At 46.9% G+C, this 22,606-nt stretch overlaps 1 protein-coding gene across 1 annotated transcript in view; it reads left to right on the top strand.

Annotated features, from left to right (window-relative positions):
- Positions 1-22,606, top strand: part of RASSF2 (Ras association domain family member 2) — a 66,724-nt gene that overhangs the window by 1,032 nt on the left and 43,086 nt on the right. Inside the window, exons 2-4 of the mRNA XM_079987689.1 lie at positions 17,028-17,119; positions 19,165-19,240; positions 20,687-20,838. Of these exons, the coding sequence (XP_079843815.1) occupies positions 17,061-17,119; positions 19,165-19,240; positions 20,687-20,838 (287 nt within the window). The 5' untranslated portion in view covers positions 17,028-17,060. The remainder of the gene's footprint in view (positions 1-17,027; positions 17,120-19,164; positions 19,241-20,686; positions 20,839-22,606) is intronic.

Here is a 22,606-nt window from a genome sequence, read left to right as displayed (position 1 = left end):
AAGAGGAAGAAAGTGGGGCTTGTGAGTTTTGCAAAGTGCTGCACTACGGGTAGGGATGAGTCTGTCTATTCCTGTTAAACATTAGCTTTTTTGGGGGGGGGGGTGGACTTTAGCCGGGTGGAAAGAGAGCTTGTGTGTTACTCATGTAGGTTGTACCCCAGACATGCCTCCTAAATGCACTGGATTGTAAATTTGGGTGTGTTCAGGCTCCCTCCCCCTGCATTAAGTCCCATTGCATCTGATGAAGCAGGCCTAGACTCAATAAATGTCTACCAGTTTTTTTGTTAGTGCCAAAAGATTCTTCTCTTGCAATGGACTTAATTTCCATCTACAAACTTTTGCTCTGCTTCTCTTCTGCCTGCCTTTGAGACTCGCTCAAAGTCTTTCTCCCATTTTGTCCAGCTAATAACCTCCAGTATAATATTTAATGTTCAGCAAGATCTCTTCTGGAGCACCACATCTGCATATTTCTTAATCCGCTCTGTCCCTGAAGGCTAAGGATGGGTGATATTCAAAATAATAATATCCAGCTCTGGAATCTCTGGCTCCCAAGTGCAGAAGAATCAGTTGCTGGCGGCCCCTTCTTCATTTCTTCCTCCACCAAGACTGTGTGAAAGAGGGTGGAGCACCACACTCTTCCCTGATAGTTCATATGTGGTTTGTTCTCGGTTTTTAACTGACTCTGCAGGCAGCACAGACCAACAGTTCTTCTTTGCTCAGTTTTGGTGGGCAGCATGAACAACATTTAATTCTCTAAAAAAATTCCTTCCAGTAGCACCTTAAAGACCAACTAAGTTAGTTCTTGGTATGAGCTTTCGTGTGCATGCACACTTCTTCAGATACACTGAAACAGAAGTCACCAGACCCTTCTATATAGTGAGAAGGTGGGGAGGGGCATTACTCAGAAGGGTGGTGGGATTGGGTGATTGGCAGATAGCTGTGATGAGCCTGTTGACGACTCTTAACGACTGCAATAGGTCTTACAGGAAAAAGCAAGGGGTGAGAAGGTGAAAAATGGCTTTGTCATGTATAATGAGATAAGAATCCAATGTCTTTGTTCAGACCAGGTCTCTCCATGGTTTTAAGTTTGGTAATAAGTTGCAATTCAGCAGCTTCTCTTTCCAGTCTATTTCTGAAATTCCTTTGTAATAGAACAGCTACTTTGAGATCTTGTATAGAATGTCCTGGGAGATTGAAGTGTTCTCCTACTGGTTTCTCTGTCTTGTGGTTCCTGATGTCATGATGTCGTGCATGCACACGAAAGCTCATACCAAGAACTAACTTAGTTGGTCTTTAAGGTGCTACTGGAAGGATTTTTTTAATTTTGTTTTGACTATGGCAGACCAACACGGCTACCTATCTGTAATTTAATTCTCTGACTTTTTCTAGTGATCAGGTTGTTTTAGGAGTACTAAACATATGCATTCCTAGCTTCAGCTTTTTTGTGTTCTAAAAGGACCCTAACAATCTTGATAGGGGACGCAGGTGGCGCTGTGGGTTAAAGCCTCAGCGCCTAGGACTTGCCGATCGAAAGGTCGGCGGTTCGAATCCCTGCGGCGGGGTGCGCTCCCGCTGCTCGGTCCCAGCGCCTGCCAACCTAGCAGTTCGAAAGCACCTCCGGGTGCAAGTAGATAAATAGGGACCGCTTACCGGCGGGAAGGTAAACGGCGTTTCCGTGTGCGGCTCTGGCTCGCCACATGCAGCTTGTTACGCTGGCCACGTGACCCGGAAGTGTCTCCGGACAGCGCTGGCCCCTGGCCTCTTAAGTGAGATGGGCGCACAACCCCAGAGTCTGTCAAGACTGGCCCGTATGGGCAGGGGTACCTTTACCTTTACCTTTAACAATCTTGATAGCTCTGCCATTAAGACTCAGGCCTTCTTGATTTTCATCTTGTCACTAAGCAGTTGGGTCAGTGGTAGAACGCAAACTTTGCATGTAAAAGGTCCCAGGTTCAGTCCCCAGCAGCTCCAGTAAAGGTAAAGGGACCCCTGACCATTAGGTCCAGTCGTGGCTGACTCTGGGGTTGTGGCGCTCATCTCGCTTTATTGGCCGACGTACAGCTTCCAGGTCATGTGGCCAGCATGACTAAGCCGCTTCTGGCAAACCAGAGCAGCGCACGGAAATGCCATTTACCTTCCCGCCGGAGCGGTACCTATTTATCTACTTGCACTTTGATGTGATTTCGAACTGCTAGGTTGGCAGGAGCAGGGACCGAGCAACGGGAGCTCACCCCATGGCGGGGATTCGAACCGCCGACCTTCCAATCGGCAAGTCCTATTCTCTGTGGCTTAACCCACAGTGCCACCCGCGTCCCCCAGCAGCTCCAGTAGGCCAAACCTAAACAGACCAGAAAGCCCTGCTTTGTTTAACAAGCCCCCCGCCCCCAGAGGAGGACTCATGAACCCTGGAAACACACTTGGGTTCAATGTACTCTGATCCACATCTGGGGACCTGCTTTGTACCCTTTCATAGCTTTGCTGCTCTTGAATTCCATGGAAGGTGGGATGGAAATGTAATGAAATAAGCAAGGAATGGATGCTAAACTAAATTCTTCTACAAAATGTATTATTGCTAAATGCTGAAAATCTAGGAAAAAAGATTTCAGAAGAGTTAAACAGTGTCTGGAAAACCTTAATGAGGCTTAAGTGAACATGCTGCATTAAGCAGAGAGAAGCATTTTTTGTTCCAAGCTGGGCTCGTTTCCTAACTTTTTGGAAGGGGAGATACAAAAACCAAATGCTCAAGCTGATTAATTTCTTTATTAGTGTGCCAGAGGGTTCCGAGTAGTAGATTTGCCCATTTGCCTAGCACAAGTGAAAACTAGATCCAGGCAACCAAGCAAGGAAACTATTTATTTACAAATTAGAAAAGGTTTGCCTTTGCCTTCCATGCTATTAAAGTGCCCAGAAATTACAATATATGCATATTTGAGCAGGTAGACTAATAATTAGTTTTGTTGGCTATGAATTCCACTTGGACAGGTGGAATTTATTTGCATAGGTGCACGTGGATGGTGCAGTGGCATCTGGTGAGAGCTTGTGAGCTCCCACTGGAAGCCGTAGTCGCATGACCCCAGTAGTGGCAATGGGGGTGCCATCCATGGGGTTCTGCAGCCTGAGGCTGCCACTTCAGTCTGCCCTATGGGCTGGCCAGCCCTGAGGCAGCCAAAAGTCTGGATTCGCTTTTTAAGGCTGTGGAGAGCTATAGAACTACAGTGGTGCCTCGCAAGACGAAATTAATCCGTTCCGCGAGGCTCTTCGTATAGTGGTTTTTTCGTCTTGCGAAGCAAGCCCATTGACAGCTTAGCGGATTAGCGCTATTAGCGGTTTAGCGGATCAGCTGATAAGCGGCTTAGGGCTTAGGAAAAGGGGGGAAAAGGGGAAAAAACCCCGCAGGAACTCGCAAGACATTTCGTCTTGCGAAGCAAGCCCATAGGGAAATTCGTTTTGCGAAGCGCCTCCAAAACGGAAAACCCTTTCGTCTAGCGGGTTTTCCGTCTTGCGAGGCATTCGTCTTGTGGGGCACCACTGTACAGTGAGCAAGGGAAGCAGGAGAGAGGGGTTGAAGTGGACCTTGGTGCCTGCAGCCATAGAGACCTAATGGATGGGTTAATCGAAGCAGAAGGATCAGTGGGAGAGTGCAGGGTGGGTTTCTAAGCCAAGGATTTGAGATTCTTGGCAGAAGGGTGCAGGGAACTGCAGCTGGCAAAAGGGAAGGCATTGCTTGTAGAGGAAAGTCCAGAGGCAGAGCCAAAGGGGGCGATTTCCAGAATTTTGAGGCCGCAGCACTTCTGACTTTAAGCAAAGAGCCCCGGAGAAAATTAAGCCACCGGGGCAGAAACTGTATCCTTTCTTGAAGGGTGGCAGTGTGTTGTTGTGTGCTTAAATTTGGCTAAAAACAACTTTAAGAGTCATGGGGAAATCTGGTCAAGACAAAGTATATTCAGTTCCCATTAATTTTAAGCCAAGTCAGCAGCATGCCCAAGTGCGTAAGGCTGCTGCAACTGTAGGAACTTCCCCTGTTGAGCAAAGCAAGACTTGAATGGCACTTGGCAATGTGGCTTTCCATAAAATGTTGAATCGGAAGTTTCCTATCCCTGTTTGAAGAATATTATTGGGGTTTCATAAAATTACATCATATTTTTATTATTGTACGCTGCCCTGGAATCCACTGGATTTAATTAAAGCAATTAAATAAAAATCACCTTGCACAATAGGGGGAAATGTGTGCATGACTGATCTGCATAATTTGCCTAAGCTGCAGAAAGTTGTCTCCAGCTGAGATGGAGGCAGTTGCCGGAAGCCACAGGTGGAGAGAGGACTTTTGTGCTCACATCCTGCTTGCTGGTTTCCCATGGACACCTGGTTGGCCACTGTGAGAACGGGATGCTGGACTAGATGGACCATTGGCCGGATCCAGCAGAAGGACTGTTCCTAGGTTCTTGCTTGCTCTTTCAGAAGGAAGCCTTGAATTTTATACACGATCCGCTGCTGGGGTCTTCCAAAACATGCTGTTTCTTCATTAAGAGTGTGTTAGAAAGACTGGCTTGCTGAGTTGCATCTGGGATGGATTTAAGCCCTTGCTGCAGATTGCCACAGACCTCCCAGTCAGAAGCAGCAAAAAGTTGGGGGACCATGTGAGGGTGGGCTCATAGAATCATAGAATCATAGAGTTGGAAGAGACCACAAGGGCCATCGAGTCCAACCCCCTGCCAAGCACGAAATACCATCAGAGCACTCCTGACATATGGTTGTCAAGCCTCTGCTTAAAGACCTCCAAAGAAGGAGACTCCACCACACTCCTTGGCAGCAAATTCCACTGTCAAACAGCTCTTACTGTCAGGAAGTTCTTCCTAATGTTTAGGTGGAATCTTCTTTCTTGTAGTTTGGATCCATTGTTCCGTGTCCACTTCTCTGGAGCAGCAGAAAACAACCTTTCTCCCTCCTCTACGTGACATCCTTTTATATATTTGAACATGGCTATCATATCACCCCTTAACCTCCTCTTCTCCAGGCTAAACATGCCCAGCTCCCTTAGCCGTTCTTCATAAGGCATCGTTTCCAGCCTTTGACCATTTTGGTTGCCCTCCTCTGGACACGTTCCAGTTTGTCAGTGTCCTTCTTGAACTGTGGTGCCCAGAAGTGGACACAGTACTCCAGGTGAGGTCTGACCAGAGCAGAATACAGTGGCACTATTACTTCCCTTGATCTAGATGCAATACTCCTATTGATGCAGCCCAATCAAGGCTTTCCTTATCTGAAAGAAGCTGCAGCTCTCAGGCCAGCAAATATGATGGATATCAGTCTAGATCAACCAGGAACCTGCTTCCTTTCTGTGATCGGATATAGCAGCGCAGATAGAACTTCTGTCACATTCAGCTGCTACCATCAGGTGTCAAGAAACAGAGGCATGCATGTGTGAACCAGATCCTTGTGTGAAGCATATGCAGGATGCAGAATAGGGTGCAATTCACACTTCTATTCTGGGACGCAGGTGGCGCTGTGGGTTAAACCACAGAGCCTAGGGCTTGCCGATCAGAAGGTCAGCAGTTCGAATTCCCGCGACGGGGTGAGCTCCCATTGCTCAGTCCCAGCTCCTGCCAACCTAGCAGTTCGAAAGCACATCAAAGGGCAAGAAGATAAATAGGTACCGCTCCGGCGGGAAGGTAAACGGTGTTTCTGTGCGCTGCTCTGGTTCACCAGAAGTGGCTTAGTCATGCTGGCCACATGACCTGGAAGCTGTACACTGGCTCCCTTGGCCAGTAAAGCGAGATGAGCGCTGCAACCGCGCTGCAACCCCAGAGTCATCCGCAACTGGACATAATGGTCAGGGGTCCCTTTACCTTTACCTTTACCTTTACCTTTACACACTTCTACTCAGGATTGATTGGGCACCATGTAGGGATCTTCTGACATGTAGTGTTAGAGCATGGGTAGGCAAACTAAGGCCCGGGGGCCGGATCCGGCCCAATCACCTTCTAAATCCGGCCCGCAAATGGTCCAGGAATCAGCATGTTTTTACATGAGTAGAATGTGTGCTTTTATTTAAAATGCATCTCTGGGTTATTTGTGGGGCATAGGAATTCATTCATCCCCCCATGATAGTCCACCCCCCCAAGGTCTGAGGGACAGTGGGCCGGCCCCCTACTGAAAAAGTTTGCTGACCCCTGTGTTAGAGTGTCAGATTAGGACCTGTGAGACCAGGGTTCAAATTCCTACTCGGCCAGGAAGCTTGCTGAGTGATCTTGGGCCAGTATTGTTGGAGAATAAAATGGGGAGGGGGAGAACTATGTGTGCCACCTTGGTGAAAAGAAAGGTGTGCTTTAAATGTAAGAAATAAGAAATCTTAAATAGGAAGAGTGTGTGTGTGTGTGTGTGTGTGTGTGTGTGTGTAAGCAAGCCAAGATGGTAAATCTGTTGAAAGTACAGAATTAAATGATTGAAAGTTAGTCTCAGCAAACAGATGCTTAGTGCCATTCACTTCCCTCTTGATCCTTTGCCCTGGTGCTGCCCAGGGGAACTGAGCACCACTGCTCTCCTGAAAGGTCTGGCATCCAGACTTTGGATCAGGGGGCAATTTCTCTGCTGCTTCACCTGGGTAGCAGCTGCTGGTTTGCAGAGCAGATGGCCTTGCTGGGATCAAGAAAATAGTTTTCAAGTTATTTTTAGTTTGGATTATGGCTTTTGTGGGGGGTGTCAGTTTGACCCCCAAAGGTATTGGTATGTATGTGAAATGGAAGCAAAATGTATTGTGGCTGATCAGATCCTGCCATTTAGGTTCTCTTGATTCTATAAGTTGGGAAACTGATACCAAAAGAAGCCTGTTTCTCTTGTGAGAAAGCAGGCTGGGGTCTCCTTTTTTGAAATGAGAGCTGTCACTTCAGAGGATGGGCCTGCGGGCCTTCTGGGGGAGGCAGCCCAGCCTTCAAAGGTGCCACCACATGGCAGGCCTTCGTATGTTTGCCCTTGGCATTTCTTGCTGTAGGCAAAGGTAACACTCTGGGAATCGCAAGGAGCAGATATTCTCTCCCTAAGGCCAGGAGTCATGCAAACCTCTCCATCTGTCCCTGTTTTCTGATCTCTGCTAGATCACTGTCCTGGTTTGGCTAGATTTGGTTCTGTGTGTCGGTTTTCAGGCGTCTCCCTGCTGGAGTTCCGAGTTGGCCAGCAAATGCATCTCTGCTACGCTTCTCTGGCTTGCATCTTCCTGCAGCCAGGTGCCCACCAGATGTTTCAAGCCGGGGTTGCAGACGTGCTGTACCTTTGAAGCACATTCAAAGCACATTTCCCCCATCAAAGAATTCTGGGCACTGGAGTTTGTTAAGGATTGCTGGGAACTGTAACTTTGCAGCTGCAGTGCCCGGAATTGTTTGAGGGAAAGGATTTGCTCCAATTGTGCTTTAAAGATATAGTGCAGGCATAGGCAAACTTGGCCCTCCAGATGTTTTGGGACTACAACTCCCATCATCCCTAGCTAACAGGAACAGTGGTCAGGGATGATGGGAATTGTAGTCTCAAAACATCTGGCGGGCCAAGTTTGCCTATGCCAGGTATGGTGTATTACACAGCCTACAACTGCCATCCGTCTTAAGTCAGCATCAACATGCTTCCATCAGCCCCAGCATCTTACAGTTGTGCTGTCTGGATCTGATCGGAGTTGCCACTCAAAATGTCCCAAAAGTGCCATGTTGGTGGAGCCCAGGGTCGTGCATGCGGCTGAACACTCAAGATGCCAATCAATGCTCACTCTGTTGTTGTGCCCACACTTCAGCTGCTGAGCTGCCTCTTGGGCAGCTAGTAACCTATTGCAGGATGAATAGATGTTGGTAGTATATCTTTAACCTAAGGATCAAATGACCTCTTCGCTTCTAAAGGAGTTGAGCAGTAGCGACTGTTACAAAAGTGTGTGCCTGCATATCCAGCACTCACTCCCTTGTCCAAAAGGTTGGCTTATTATTTGTCATGAAACTGACAGTGTGTGTACATGCTGCTTCAGAGAGCAAAGTTACAGTAGAAGCAGACAGCACAGACACAGCTTGATCCAAAGAGGACAAGGAGTTTCCTTGTCAAAAGCCTAAAGAGAGAATGTGTGGCGTTTGACACAGACTCACACTAAAAGTACAGCAACAAGGGGAGAGAGGAATGGATACCTGGAGCAAAGCTCTCAGGCTGGTCCTTGAGAGCACAGAGTGAAAAGGGGTCCATGTCGGAGCTGTTAGAGCTGACAAACCATTGAAAGTGTAAGTACTGTTTGGGCCACTGTTAGGCCATGGAGAAGGGAAGGCGTCTTTTAGAGGAGTAATTCGGTAAGAACACATTGATTCCTCTGTTTCATTATTCATTTCTTACAAGTTCCTGTCTGCTAGTTATTCTGCTTACCTGACTTAGTAAGTAGTTGAAAGAATATAATCCTAGTGAGAAATAACTAGATGGTTTATCTTTGTTTCCTGTCTTCTATGTGGAGCCCATTCTTTTTAGAGGAGATGTGAATTAAATTTTGCAAACAACAGATTACTGTGCTGATATTTACATAAAGTCTTGAGAGATCAGGAAGCTTTCCAGATGATTAGGACTCTTATCAGGGTCAGGAAAGTCCATTGAGGGGTATATTTTAAATCAAGTTTATGCCAGCTGTACTGATGCCATGATCTGCAGTAATAAAACACTGGAAAAGTTCCAGTTGGCTCATCATTACACAACTGAGTTGTGCCTTTGGCAGTGGGTCAGGGCGGGAGGAAGGCTCTGAGCCTTGGGGTGGGAAAAGGGAGGTGACCAGGGCATCCCTGGATTCACTTATGAAATGCTGGTGGATGCTGGTGTCCAAGGCCCTGTTCAGCTGTCTGGTTCCCATCATGTGAAATAGCTTGCAGGAAAGTGTGGGGTCAGCCCCCTCCCTTTGACAGCCCCACACCAAGCACCCAGTGTTAGTCTCCTTTTCCATTTTCAACAGAAGGAACCTCCATCTCTCAGGGTTCCTGTCCCTGTGTTGGAAACAAACACACCCTGCTTCAGACTGAGCCACGGCCGGTACTGAAAGTGGAGGTTTCCACTGGGTGTTCTTGAGGACCTCTTTGTGCATTCAGGGTCCATGGGTAGCCCTGACTGGCCATGGAAGCCAGGGACCTGGGAGATGAGGCTTTGATTCCCCCCTTGGCCATGGGTGACCTTGAACGAGTCACTGTCTTCTCTCAGCCTAATGTACCTCACAGGGTTGTTGAGATTACATGACAAGTGGGGAAACCATGTACACCACCTTGAAGAAATGCAAGAAGTAAATGGGTACCAGAAGGGAGGTGGGTGGCGCTGTGGTCTAAACCACTGAGCCTTGGGCTTGCCGATCAAAAGGTTGGCGGTTCGAAGCCCTGTGATAGGGTGAGCTCCCATTGCTCGGTCCCTTCTCCTGCCAACCTAGCATTTTGGAAGCATGCCAAAAAGTGCAAGTATATTAATAGGTACCGCTCTGATGGGAAGGTAAACGGCGTTTCCATGCACTGGTCTGGTGTTGGTGTTCCGTTGCGCCAGAAGTGGCTTAGTCATGCTGGCCACATGACCCGGAAAAACTCTGCGGAGCGGACAAACGCTGGCTCCCTCAGCCAGTAAAGCAAGATGAGCGCCGCAACCCCAGAGTCATTTGCGACGGGACTTAACTGTCAGGGGTCCCTTTGTTGTTGTTGTTTAGTCGTTTAGTCGTGTCCGACTCTTCGTGACCCCCTGGACCAGAGCAGGCCAGGCACTCCTGTCTTCCACTGCCTCCCGCAGCTTGGTCAAACTTATGTTCGTAGCTTCGAGAACACTGTCCAACCATCTCGCCTCTGTCATCCCCTTCTCCTTGTGCCCTCCATCTTTCCCAACATCAGGGTCTTTTCCAGGGAGTCTTCTCTTCTCATGAGGTGGCCAAAGTAGTGGAGCCTCAGCTTCAGGATCTGTCCTTCCAGTGAGCACTCAGGGCTGATTTCCTTCAGAATGGAGAGGTTTGATCTTCTTGCAGACCAAGGGACTCTCAAGAGTCTCCTCCAGCACCATAATTCAAAAGCATCAGGGTAAAGGGGTCCCTTTACCTATACCTTTAAATGGCCGAACAAGGTGATGGTGTGTGCAGAACAACCTCTTTTAAGCAGGGTAGCGCAGTGTGCTGTGGAGTTTATTTTTGTGCTTCTGCACGTTGCAGGTCTGGTTTGTTGCACACCTGGTGTGGTTGGCCTCTTTCTTCCCCTTCTCTTTCCTCTGTTCCTTCCTCCATCGCTCATCCCTGGGCAGCTGGGAGCTCCGCTGCCACTAGGCAGATGGATGGTTCTGTGTCTCCATTAAGAGGAGAGAGGCTGACAAATGGAGCGACTTTCGTCAAAGCCAGATGGGAAGGGCTGCCTCCGAGAGCAGACCAAGATGGAGGAGGGTGGCTGAGGAGACGGGGAGAGGGGGGGGGCCCAGTGGTCCTGCTGCAGGAGGAATGGACGGCAGGCGTAACAGCTGGTCCAAAGGCCAATGTCACTCTAGGTTGGATTATTGCAAAGCTTTGCATCCTCACAACACACCAGTGTTTGCACTGCACACAAAGGCCCCAACATTAATTGTGTGGCTTTTTAAAGCTTCCTCAAAGAAGCTTAGGCAGGAGGCAGCATATGTTGTCTCCCCAGCGGCATTTTATCCCCATAATTTTGGGGGGGGGGGAGGAAGTGTGGCCCTCCAAAAAAAATTTAAAATGCATGCGCACACAAAGCGAATGCAGAATCAGCCCTGGTGAGTAAACAGTGGGCACTGGGCGTGCAATGCTGGGTAACACCCAGCTTCATGGCTGAGTCATTTCAAAGTGGGCAGGCAGTGCAAAGAACTCAAAATTTAAAAACATCTCCTGCAGGTATTTTGATTTCATCAATGCTCCTAAAAAGGTCAGAGCAGCTCAGAAGAATGAAAGCAGTAATAAAAATGTAAACTAGTTGACTAGAAATTAAGGCCTTACAATAGCGGGAAACCGACATGCACAGATAAAAATAAGTCGTACTTCACGCGGGGCGTAGTTAAACTGTGGAACTCCCTCCCACAGGAAGCAGTCATGGCCTTCATCTTGGGTGGCTTTAAAAGAAGATGGACAAATTCATGGAAGAGAGGGCTGTTGATGGCTACTAGCCATGACAGCTGCTCTCTGCCTCTGCAGTTGGAGGTAGCGATGTTTCTGAATACCAGTTGCTGGAAGCTGCATAAGGGGAGAGGGTCCTGCTATACTAGATAGGCCTCCACTGGCCTGATCCTGCAGGCTCTTTTTCTGTCCACCAGTTTTTTAAAAAAAGTTCTGTTTGCCTTGTAGCTCCAGCCCTCCTCCTTCTTTAGCTACACCCATTTGGGACCACTCTGCTCCTCTTTTCCTACTGGAAATGGGCCCGTGGTCTGAACTAGCGCCTTCTTCTGCCCCTGCTTGCTGCTCTTTAGTGCAGCTGCTTCCAAAATCTCCTCTCTGGAGGGAGAGATGCTTCCTTGCCCAGTTGGCTCTGCTCCTTCCTCCTAACCGGTGCAGTGGATGCTCAGAGTTTGGGTTGCCAAATAGAATTAAGCTCCCACACCAGAACATCTGGAAAGAGGCAGGAATTCAGCTGCTTCTGATGGAAAGTGTTTCTGCGAATCACAGAAGCCTTGGAGCCTTATCTTCGAGGGGTCCTTTTGAGCAGAACGTGTGAGCTGTACTTTTAAGGGTGGGTGGGGTGGGTGGGAAGGTTCTTTCTCAAGAATCTCAATGCTGCTTTTTCCAGCTCTGAACCTCTCCTTGTTCTCCAGGATAATAATAATAATAATAATAATAATAATAATAATTTTTTATTTATACCCCGCCCTCCCCAGCCAAGGCCGGGCTCAGAGCGGCTTACAAGCAAAATAAAAACAAGATGAATGATTACAACTTAAAAACAAAAATAAAATACAACATTAAAATAATGGAACATTAAAATATTAAAATGTAGCCTCATCGCAGGAGGAGAAGGAAAAGAAAAAAGAAAAAAAAACACAGGGGGGGGGGGATCAAATTGGCTCCAAGCCAAAGGCCAGGCGGAACAACTCTGTCTTAATGCAGAATGGAGGATGCAGAATGGAGGGCTGGGGTTTCCTTTTTTCCCCAATTTTTTTTTTATTGTTTTCCCACATTTATGACAATATAACATATAATACACACAAAGGAAAAGACAGTACAATACTAAAAGAAAATAAAAATATAAACACTTATTACTTCTAGAACCCATTTTATCTTTCATTGTTATCTGACTTCCTCAAATCCCCTCTAACTGAATTTCATTGTATCACCTTGTAAGTTTTCCAAAATCCTCTTTCTAATAAAATTAAATCCTTCAATTTACTATCTTCTTCTCTTTTCTTATTAGTCTAAATCCATAGTTCTTTACAACTCCTTCTTATTCTAATCCTAAGCCTAATTGATACTTTCAAGGGACTTCTAATCATCTTATATTACAATATTTAGCTAGATAGTCTTTAAACTTCTTCCAATCTTCTTGGTGTTCCTCTTCCTTCTGGTCGCGGATTCTTCCCGTCAGGTCAGCCAGCTCCAAAAAGTCCAACATCTTCATCTGCCATTCTTCTACCATTGGTATTTCTTGAGATTTCCAGTTTTTAGCTAATAGCAGTCTTGCCACTGTAGTGGCATACAAAAATAATTGTAACTTCTTTTTGGGGCAATTCCAGTCCTATTATTCCAAGTAAAAAGGCTTCTGGTTTCTTAACAAATGTATTTTTCAACATTTTTTTCAACTCATTATAAATCTTTCCCCAGAAGTCCTTAACCCTGGGACACATCCACCACATGTGATAAAAGGTGCCTTCTTTTTTCTTTGCACTTCCAACATAAATTATCATTCGTGTGGTAAATCTTTGCTAATTTTACCGGGGTTAAGCACCACCTATACATCATTTTCATAATGTTTTCTTTTAATACCGTACATGCAGTAAACTTAACCCCTTTCTCCCACAACCTTTCCCAGTCTCCCAACATTATATTGTGTCCAACATCTCTTGCCCAGGGGTTTCCTGACTTGGTGAATGACTTGACAGTGGTCTGCGGAAACCCCACTCTGGTCCCGGGTGTCAAGGATGGAGAAGAATAAATCCTGCAGAGCATCTGGTGGGAGTCTTTGGATTCCTAGTAAACTCTCTGCTTTTCAGTCCAGCTGAGCTGTTGTCCTCTGCCCCCTGCCCCCACCTGCCCCAAATGCACACAGGAAACACCATCTGTTTCTAAGCTCAGGGCCAAACCAGGCAGGATGTGGGAGATCTAAGATGCAGCATTTGTGACTTTCTAGTTTAGAGAAAAGGCGAGTAAGACACGACAGGAGTTTTTAAGATGATGCCTCGCATGGAGAAAGTGGATAGAGATAAGCTTTTACTCCCTCTCTCGTAACAATAGAACTTTTGGACATCCAGTGAAGCTGAACATTGGGCTATTCAGGACAGATGAAAGAAAGGACTTATTCACACAACACAGAGTCAAAACTCTGGAACTTGCTCCTGCAGGGGCCGGGGTGCAAATCCTACCCCTGCCCCATTCCCATACACCTGAGCCAATGCACTGGTGAAGATGGTTTTGCTGTTCCTGGCCTGGTTAGCAACGGCTCTCTGTCATGCCTGCTGAGTCTCCATCACTCAACATGACCCGAGCAGTGCCTTTGGCAAAGACCCTTGGCTGAGAAAGCAGACAGAGAGGTAGCCAGCCCTGGCTGTGGGGGTGTGTGCTGGCTGTGCCCCCCCAGCTGCATTTGTTTAAGGCAACAAGCCTCAGGTGGAGCACTGTGGGAGAGGGGGCCTGTCCAAGTGTCCCCTTGGCTCACTTGTGGCCCTCAGGTGCTGGGGAGGGCAAATGGTTTGTTTGTTTATTGCCTGCTCTTCACCCTAAGGTTTGAGCATGGGTAACAGCATTAAATAATAATAATACAGTCATACCTCATGTTTGCTTCAGGTTGCGCGTTTTCAGCAACCCGGAAGTACCAGAAAGGGTTAGTTCTGGGTTTCGCCGCTTGCGCATGCGCAGATGCACAAAATGACATCGCGCGCATGCACAGAAGCGGCGAATTGCGACCCACGAATGCACAGACGCGTTTGCGTTCTTTTCAGGTTGCGAACAGGCCTCCAGAATGGATCCCGTTCGCAACCAGAGGTACCTCTGTAATAATAATAATAATACCTTTATTGTCATTGTACAACCTGTGAACAATGAAATTAAATGAGCCTCCCCCCAAACACTCAATCTCTTAGCAACCAACACACTACCTCGCAAGTCAATTTCGCTACGTTATTTATCGTTCAACAGCCTAACAGCACAATAAAAAGCACAATATTAATAACAACTAAAAACAACTTACAATCATGAAAGAAACTTGATTCCTAAAAAACCAAATGCCTCAGGTGTCAAAAGCTAGTGTAGAGAGGTACAGCTTCAGCATCCTCCAAAAGTCGTACAATGCAGGTGCCAGGCACACCTTTGCAGGAAGGGAGTTTCACAGCTAAGAGGCCACCACAGAGAAGGCCCTCTTCTCATGGGCCACCACCATGCCAAGCCTCTGAGAGCAGAGGGATTCCCCTCTGCTGATCTCAGCCCTTGAGGTCTGTAGGGAAGGAGGCGGCCTCTCAGATATTTGGAGCCTGAAGCATGTAGGACTTTAAACACCAGGGCTTTTTTTCCAGCCGGAACTCAGTTCCGGCACCTCTCAGGCAGATGCCATTGCCGTTCTAAGAGAACAAGGGAGGCATTCATAGTGAATTCCGGCACCTCTTTTTCTAGAAAAATAGCACCGTTAAACACTATTGTGAGCACCTTAATTGGGTCCGGAAACACTGGCAACCAGCACAGCTGTTTCAAAATGGGTTATATGAGATCTAAATGGAACCCCCGCCAGCCAGTTTCCGAGTCGTCTTCAAGGGCAGCCCCATACAGAGGATATTGCAATGATCCAGTCCGGCAAACCAGCCAGAGCTGAAGATACGGACTCCCAGCCACCGCTGCCAGTCTTGAAGAGACAACGGCACAGTAGTTTGGAAATAGGGTGGAGGTGGAGATATAATTTTCTCCTTTGCGTTGTGCAAGTCTTGAACTTCCTTGCTGAACAGCCCCAGAAGCTGTTGCAGAAGGAGAGGCTATGAAACAGGCAGCTGTCAGGCTGGTTAGGAAAGCAGCTCAGAGGAGACAGGAAATTCAGAATTTCGTCAGCCGCTCTGCTGGGAGGTGGTGATATTCTTAGTGCTTCTGTTTTGCTCCCCCCAACCCAAGAACAATGCTTGGCGGATGTGGCAGCGGATGCAGCAGTGTTAAGACTTCTGGGCTTCCTGCTTTGTGTCTTCAGATACAAAGCAAGATTTGTGGACACCTGTTAGGCTACAGCAGCCAAAACAAGAGATTATGCCCAGAGGTGGCATAAGATGAAATCCCAGAGAGCAAGGGGAAAGAAGATCGGGTTCAGGGTGGCATTCGGCACAGGAATCAGATTCAGCACTGGAGAGATTTGTCTTTCCCTGTTAAGTATCTAGTCCTTATGACTTCAAAGATATGTGTGATGCCTGTGAAAATTTCAGAAGCTGGACGGCTAATGTGTGGTCAGCTGGAGGGCTTCAGTGCTCTACAAAACCCTTTGTGTCACTTAGCAATGTACAGGTTCAGTCCAAATTGCATAGCATAGCATAGCTTGGACTACTGCAATGCACTCTACGTGGGGCTACCTTTGAAGGTGACCCGGAAGCTGCAATTAATCCAGAATGTGGCAGCTAGACTGGTGAGTGGGAGTGGCCGCCGGGACCACATAACACCGGTCCTGAGAGATCTGCATTGGCTCCCAGTACGTTTCCGGACATAATTCAAAGTGTTGGTGCTGACCTTTAAAGCCCTAAACAGCCTTGGTCCTGTATACCTGAAGGAGCGTCTCCAACCCCATCGTTCAGCCCGGACACTGAGATCCAGCGCCGAGGGCCTTCTGGCGGTTCCCTCATTGCGAGAAGTGAGGTTACAGGAAACCAGACAGAGGGCCTTCTCGGTAGTGGCGCCCGCCGTGTGGAACGCCTTCCCTTCAGATGTGAAGGAAATAAGCTATCTTCTCTTTAAAAGACATCTGAAGGCAGCCCTGTTTAGGGAAGTTTTTAATATTTAATGCTGTGTTGTTTTTAATACTTGATTGGGAGCCGCCCAGAGTGGCTGAGGAGGCTCAGCCAGATGGGCGGGGTATAAATAATAAATTATTATTATTATTATTATTCGTAGTAGTAGTAGTAGTAGTAGGCAGAATAAAAGGTAAAGGTAAAGGTACCCCTGCCCGTACGGGCCAGTCTTGACAGACTCTGGGGTTGTGCGCCCATCTCACTTAAGAGGCCAGGGGCCAGCGCTGTCCTGAGACACTTCCGGGTCATGTGGCCAGCGTGACATCGCTGCTCTGGCGAGCCAGAGCCGCACGCGGAAACGCCGTTTACCTTCCCGCTGGTAAGCGGTTCCTATTTATCTACTTGCACCCGGAGGTGCTTTCGAACTGCTAGGTTGGCAGGCGCTGGGACCGAGCAGCGGGAGCGCACCCCGCTGCAGGGATTCGAACCGCCGACCTTTCGATCGGCAAGTCCTAGGTGCTGAGGCTTTAACCCACAGCGCCACCTGCGTCCTTAGTAGGCAGAATACATTATGCCAAAGAAAAGGTAATTCATGGAGGAGAGGGCTATTGGTGGCTTCTAGCCATAATGGCTCCTGAATGTTTTAATTGTATGCTTTGTGTTGTTTTGATTTGTGTAGCCCACCTAAAGTCTCTGTCCAGGCAGAAGATGGGATAGAAATAAACATAGTAATTGCAGTTTCTCAGAGTGGCCTTTCAGGAAAACAAGCAGAGCTAACATCCTTCCGCACCTTTTGGATTCCCCTCCCTCCCCACTATAATCCATGGATCTGAAACCCATTAGAAGTCTGCAAATCGCCATTGAACGAACGATTAGCATGTTCTTTTCATTTATCTCAGAAAGTAAATTGTTGTGTGCTTTAAAGCGGTTTCCCACCTCCCCTTTCACCACAGGCCTCTGTTCCTGATGAAAGACACTTTGCAAGGATGGACTACATAAGCGAGAACTACCCAGTCCCTTGTGGGCACGACAAGTATATTTCGAAGTAAGTCGGAGGCTGGCTGTATGTCCTGGGCAGACCTTTGTTCTTTGCAGCTGGCACCAATCCCTGGGGTCTGGTGTGTTGGTGTCTGTGTATAACTGCAAGCACATGCAAGGAAGGGAGGAGAGACTTGAGTACCAGCAACTTGCATCTTATGCTAATCATATTTACGCAACTGGAGTGGCAGGTGAATAAACAGAGAATGGAGGAAACCCACCAATTCTTGCTCTCCATGTATTTATGTTCTCTGCACACCCAGAGAGTCTCCCTCACTTTTTCGGGCTTTGGGAAGGAGACATGAGGACTCAAGGATACTCTGAGAGCCCTCGCACCGCCTTTCCAAAGCCCAGTAAGTAAAGGGCTGCCTTCTTCACCGGCCCCTGGGAAAGGGCTCTGGGACAGTTCTGGAGGCTGGTATGGAAGGCGTTGCCTCACTTAGTGGGCTCCCAGAAGAAGAAGAAGAGTTTGGATTTGATATCCTGCTTTATCACTACCCGAAGGAGTCTCAAAGCGGCTAACAATCTCCTTTCCCTTCCTCCCCCACAACAAACACTCTGTGAGGTGAGTGGGGCTGAGAGACTTCAGAGAAGTGTGACTAGCCCAAGGTCACCCAGCAGCTGCATGTGGAGGAGCGGGGAATCGAACCCGGTTCACCAGATTACGAGTCCACCGCTCTTAACCACTACACCACACTGGCTCTGGCCCTCCTGCGACCTTCCCAGAGCAAGATAAAGAGTCCTCCCCCTGTGGGTTGGGGGCAGTTCCAGAGGCTCCTGGCTTCACGTGATTTTGTGTTTACACACTGACAGCCAGAACCGAACTGCTGCATAAGCTGTGAGTTGCCTGTATGTCATGAAGCTGTGGGCACAGTGAAATGAGGGCAGTTACAACCAACCATTCATTTCTAGCCTAGAGAACTCCCTACAGGAAGATGGACTTTGAGTGCATGCAATCTCTCTCTCTCTCTCTGATTAAATTTTCTGTTTTACAGTTTCAAATACTTATTTTGCATCTTTGAGATATCCATGACTTCCCTTCTTCTCTTTCCGTGGTTCATTTTACATATCTTAAATCCCTGCATATTTTACAAAAACTATACCAATCAGTATTCCATGAATATTGCATCCATCGAAACTTATTTACACTGTTGAATTTATCTTAATGCTGCCAACCTTTTCAGCTGTACACAATTATATTCCATATATTCAATAAACATTTTTCAATCTTCCTTAAACATATGTTCTTCTTGTTCTCTTATTCTATATGTTAAGTCTGCAAGTTGTGCATATTCTGTCAACTTAAGTTGCCATTCTTCTTTGGTTGATACCTTGCTCGTTTTCCATTTGAGGGCTAACAAAACATGGGGCGCAGTTGTTGCATACATAAATAACCTTTTCTGACACCTGGGGATTTCATTCTGAATTATCCCCAACAGAAAGGACTCTGAAATAACTCTCAGAAAGTGTATGCCGTTTTCTGATGGGACAATGAAATGCGTGGCCTGAGAAGCATGTTCTGTGGAACCTCGGCTTTCCTGGAGGCATCTCAGGAGAGCCATGAAAGTAGAGCAAGTTTGGGGTCAGGGGTCAGCTCCAATTTCCTTAAATACAGTGGTGCCCCGCAAGACGAACGCCTCGCAAGACGGAAAACCCGCTAGACGAAAGGGTTTTCCGTTTTGGAGGCGCTTCGCAAAACGAATTTCCCTATGGGCTTGCTTCGCAAGACGAAATGCCTTGCGAGTTCCTGCGGGTTTTCCCCCCTTTTCCCCCCCTTTTCCTAAGCCGCTAAGCCGCTTATCAGCTGATCCGCTAAAAGCTGCTAAACCGCTAATAGCGCTAATCCGCTAAGCTGTCAATGGGCTTGCTTCGCAAGACGAAAAAACCGCTATACGAAGAGCCTCACGGAACGGATTAATTTCGTCTTGTGAGGCACCACTGTATTTTATTGCAAAAAGCAGCAACTTTTGGACAAAGCCACCACATGTGGCAAAGAGAGCCGGACAACTCTTCCATTTGCTCTTCTAACAGCTCTTGTTCCACATCTTCCAGAAATGAATTGTTGTTGCACTTGAAGACCTACAACCTATACTACGAAGGCCAGAACTTGCAGCTCCGGCATCGAGAGGTGAGAGGACCTTTCTACGCAGAGACAAGTTAGGGGAGAATGTTGTGACCAGGGTTGTGTGACCTGGGCATGATTCCAAAAATGAAACACTGCACCCAAGTCACCAGAACTCTGCGCCTAAAGGAGCTGGGTCCTGCAAACGGTGTAATGCATGCAAAAAGGCTCATAGGTGCATGCTTTTTGAATTATTGCAGTGCAGAGTTTACTCTTCAGTTTTAATTCCAGTTTTACTATTTTTGGACTGTGCAAGGCCCCAAAACTCTGACACCCCCAGACTCTGGGATTCTCCTTTGGCCTCCCCCTTTTCCCAGCTTCTGAGAATTCAGCCTGTGCTGCCCATGCCATTTTAATGATGCATTCAGGGGGGCTGGAAACCTGCTTTTAAAAACTAAAATGATTCTTCCAGAGGAATACAGTATGATTGCATCTTATGCGCATTTAACTCGCACAGTTTCAGCCACATGAGGTTGAAGGTGGGCTGGCTTAAAGTGTGCAAGTTAAATGTAAGCAAGGCGGAGAGCTCAAAAGCTCTTTTTGCACCAGGTCTGCTGGCGGGAAAAGCAATTAAGTGGTATGTAAATCTTATGAACCAAAATAAATATAGTTGAAACCAGCATCCTTTCTTTTGGTGCTTGCTTTTATTTTCACTTTATAATACACAAAAAGCAATGGCAGCAACAGTCAAGAGAAAGAGAAAAAAGCAAACCAGGGGGGGGGGGAGAAAGGATATGAGGAGAAAGGAGGGAATGGTACTATTCCAAAAGCAGTGTTATAATTCCAGACAATTGTTCTTCAAGAGTAAAGGTAAAGGGTAAAGAGACCCCTGACCATTAGGTCCAGTCGTGGCTGACTCTGGGGTTGCGGCGCTCATCTCGCTTTACTGGCTGAGGGAGCCGGCATACAGCTTCCGGCTCATGTGGCCAGCATGACGAAGAACCAGAGCAGCGCACGGAAACGCCGTTTACCTTCCCGCCAGAGTGGTACCTATTTATCTACTTGCACTTTGATGTGCTTTTGAACTGTTAGGTTGGCAGGAGCAGGGACCGAGCAACGGGAGCTTATCCCGTCGTGGAGATTCGAACCGCCGACCTTCTGATTGGCAAGTCCTAGGCTCTGTGGTTTAACCCACAGCGCCACCCGCATCCCAACCTTCAAGAGTACATTGTCCAGTAATGTTTATCCATAGGAGTGCATGAGAAGAGGGTGGCTGCCATCCATGTTCCTTTCATGTATTCAGTAAATGGATGCCAAACTTTTGAAAAGCTGTTCTTCATTTTCCGATAGTGCAGGGTTTGGGTATATTTTGTTAACATTTCCGTTAGAGCTGTGGTCCAGCTCTGGAGGTAGAACCAGCATCCTTGGGGCTTGGGGAAGTTTTCTGCAGCATCCTTGGAGCCGGCCAGCTTCTGGACCATCCCTCAGTCCCTTCTCTCATGTGCCCTGTAGGAAGAAGGGGAGTTCATCGTGGAGGGCTTGCTGAACATCTCCTGGGGGCTGCGCAGGCCCATCCGCTTGCAGATGCAGGACGACAACCAACGTATCCGCCCCCCGCCTTCGTCGTCCTCCTGGCATTCCGGCTGCAACCTGGGAGCACACGGGTCAGTACACAATCCTTTTTTTTTAAGAATAATATTCAGGTTTTAAAACATTACAAAAAAAAAGAGAAGAAAACACAATACAGAAAAACAAGACATTTCCAAGAAAAAATGCAAAAAAATAAAAAAGCAAAAAAGCAAAAACAGATAAAAAGGAAAAAAATAATTAGAAAATACATACAATCAAAACAGATAAAAAAAAACAAGTTAAACCTTTAAATAGTTTTCTTTCTATGACTTATTTCCTTAACCTCCTCACACCTCCCCTCTTTGTTTTCTAGTTCAAATAGATATTTCAGCAAATCCTTCATCTTTATTTTTATCCTAATAATTTATCTTCATATACTGTAATTTTCCATTCTCTCTTTCACCAATTAGCCATCCACTTTTATTTTATTTAATCTTATTTCTCATTAAAACTGATATATTTTAACCTATTCTCTTAAGATATTTCCCCTAGGGTCATAAAAATTCCATTCCATGATTTCACCATCTCTCATTAAAAGCAATTTAAAAAAAAAAAAATCTCAATATATACACTTCAAATTCCCAATTTTCTTTCACTGTCTCCCCTCCCCAGTCTCGGCCCCTACCAACAGTTCCATCGGCTTACAACAGTCCATCATCCTGGAGATCTTAAATCCGAGGCTCTTAAGTCTTTTTCATGTCCCATCTGCCGATCTTCTTGATAATCTTTAATATTAAAAAGCAGTTCTCGGGGGAGCTCCAACCCAACGATGGTCAAATTCCTTCTTATCAAGTCTGCCAGGTTTCCATAATTAAAGATAGGGCCCATAAAGTATTCCCAATCTTGTTTCGGGTCAGTACACAATCCAGGGCAGGTTTGTGTGAGTGTGTGTGAGAGAAATATCTACGGGTCTTAGCAGACCACAAGCTTAACATGAGTCAAGTGTGACGCAGCAGCTAAAGAAAGCTGATGGCATTTGAGGCTGCATCAACAGAAGGCGAGTTTCCACATCGAGGGAAGTCATAGTCCTGCTCTCTTCTGCCTTGGTCAGAGTCCAGAGTCCAGTTCTGGACACAACAATGTAAGAAGGAGCTAGAACATGTGCAGAGGAGGGCGACCAAGATGATCAAGGGTCTGGAAACCAGGCCTTATGAGGAACGGTTGAAGGAGCTGGGTATGTTTAACCAGGAGAATGAGAGGAGAATGAGAGGAGATATGATGGCCCTCTTCAAACATCTGAAGGGTTGTTCACATAGAAGATGGAGCAAGTTTGTTTTCTGCTGCTCCAGAGGGAAACACCTGAACCAATGAATTAAAATGACAAGGAGATTCTGACTAAACATTAGGAAGATCTTTCTGATGGTAAGAGGTGTTTGGCACTGGACTCTCCGTCACTAGAGGCTTTTATGCAGAGATGGGTGGCCCTGTGCCAGGAACGCTTTAGCTGTGCTTCCTGTCCTTCAGGGAGTGGGATTAGATGGGTCCCTGCCCACTCTATGATTCTATCTCTGTGACCATTTTGTTTTAACTTTTTCTGTGATCAGGGACTTAAGGGAGGGTTTGAACTCATGTAATATCGGTAAGGAAAGTGGCACCTTGATGGGTAGAAACAAGGGTGGGAGTGGATTGGGGCCAGAAACAAACTGAGGAAATCATAAACTTTTTTTTTTAATGGGAAAAAATATCATTGATTTTCCTGAACACTGGAGAAGTAGACTTGGGTTTTAGGGGAGAGATTTCAAGTCCTACCCCTGCTGGGCTCACACTGCTCTCTGCCCCTTCTCCTTGGGTAGAAAATAAGAT

This window comes from Podarcis cretensis (assembly GCF_951804945.1).
Source record: "Podarcis cretensis genome assembly, chromosome: 8".
Lineage (NCBI taxonomy): Eukaryota > Metazoa > Chordata > Lepidosauria > Squamata > Lacertidae > Podarcis > Podarcis cretensis.
The sequence above is the reverse complement of the archived record's forward strand: the minus strand, read 5'-3'. Positions and strand labels throughout refer to the sequence as shown.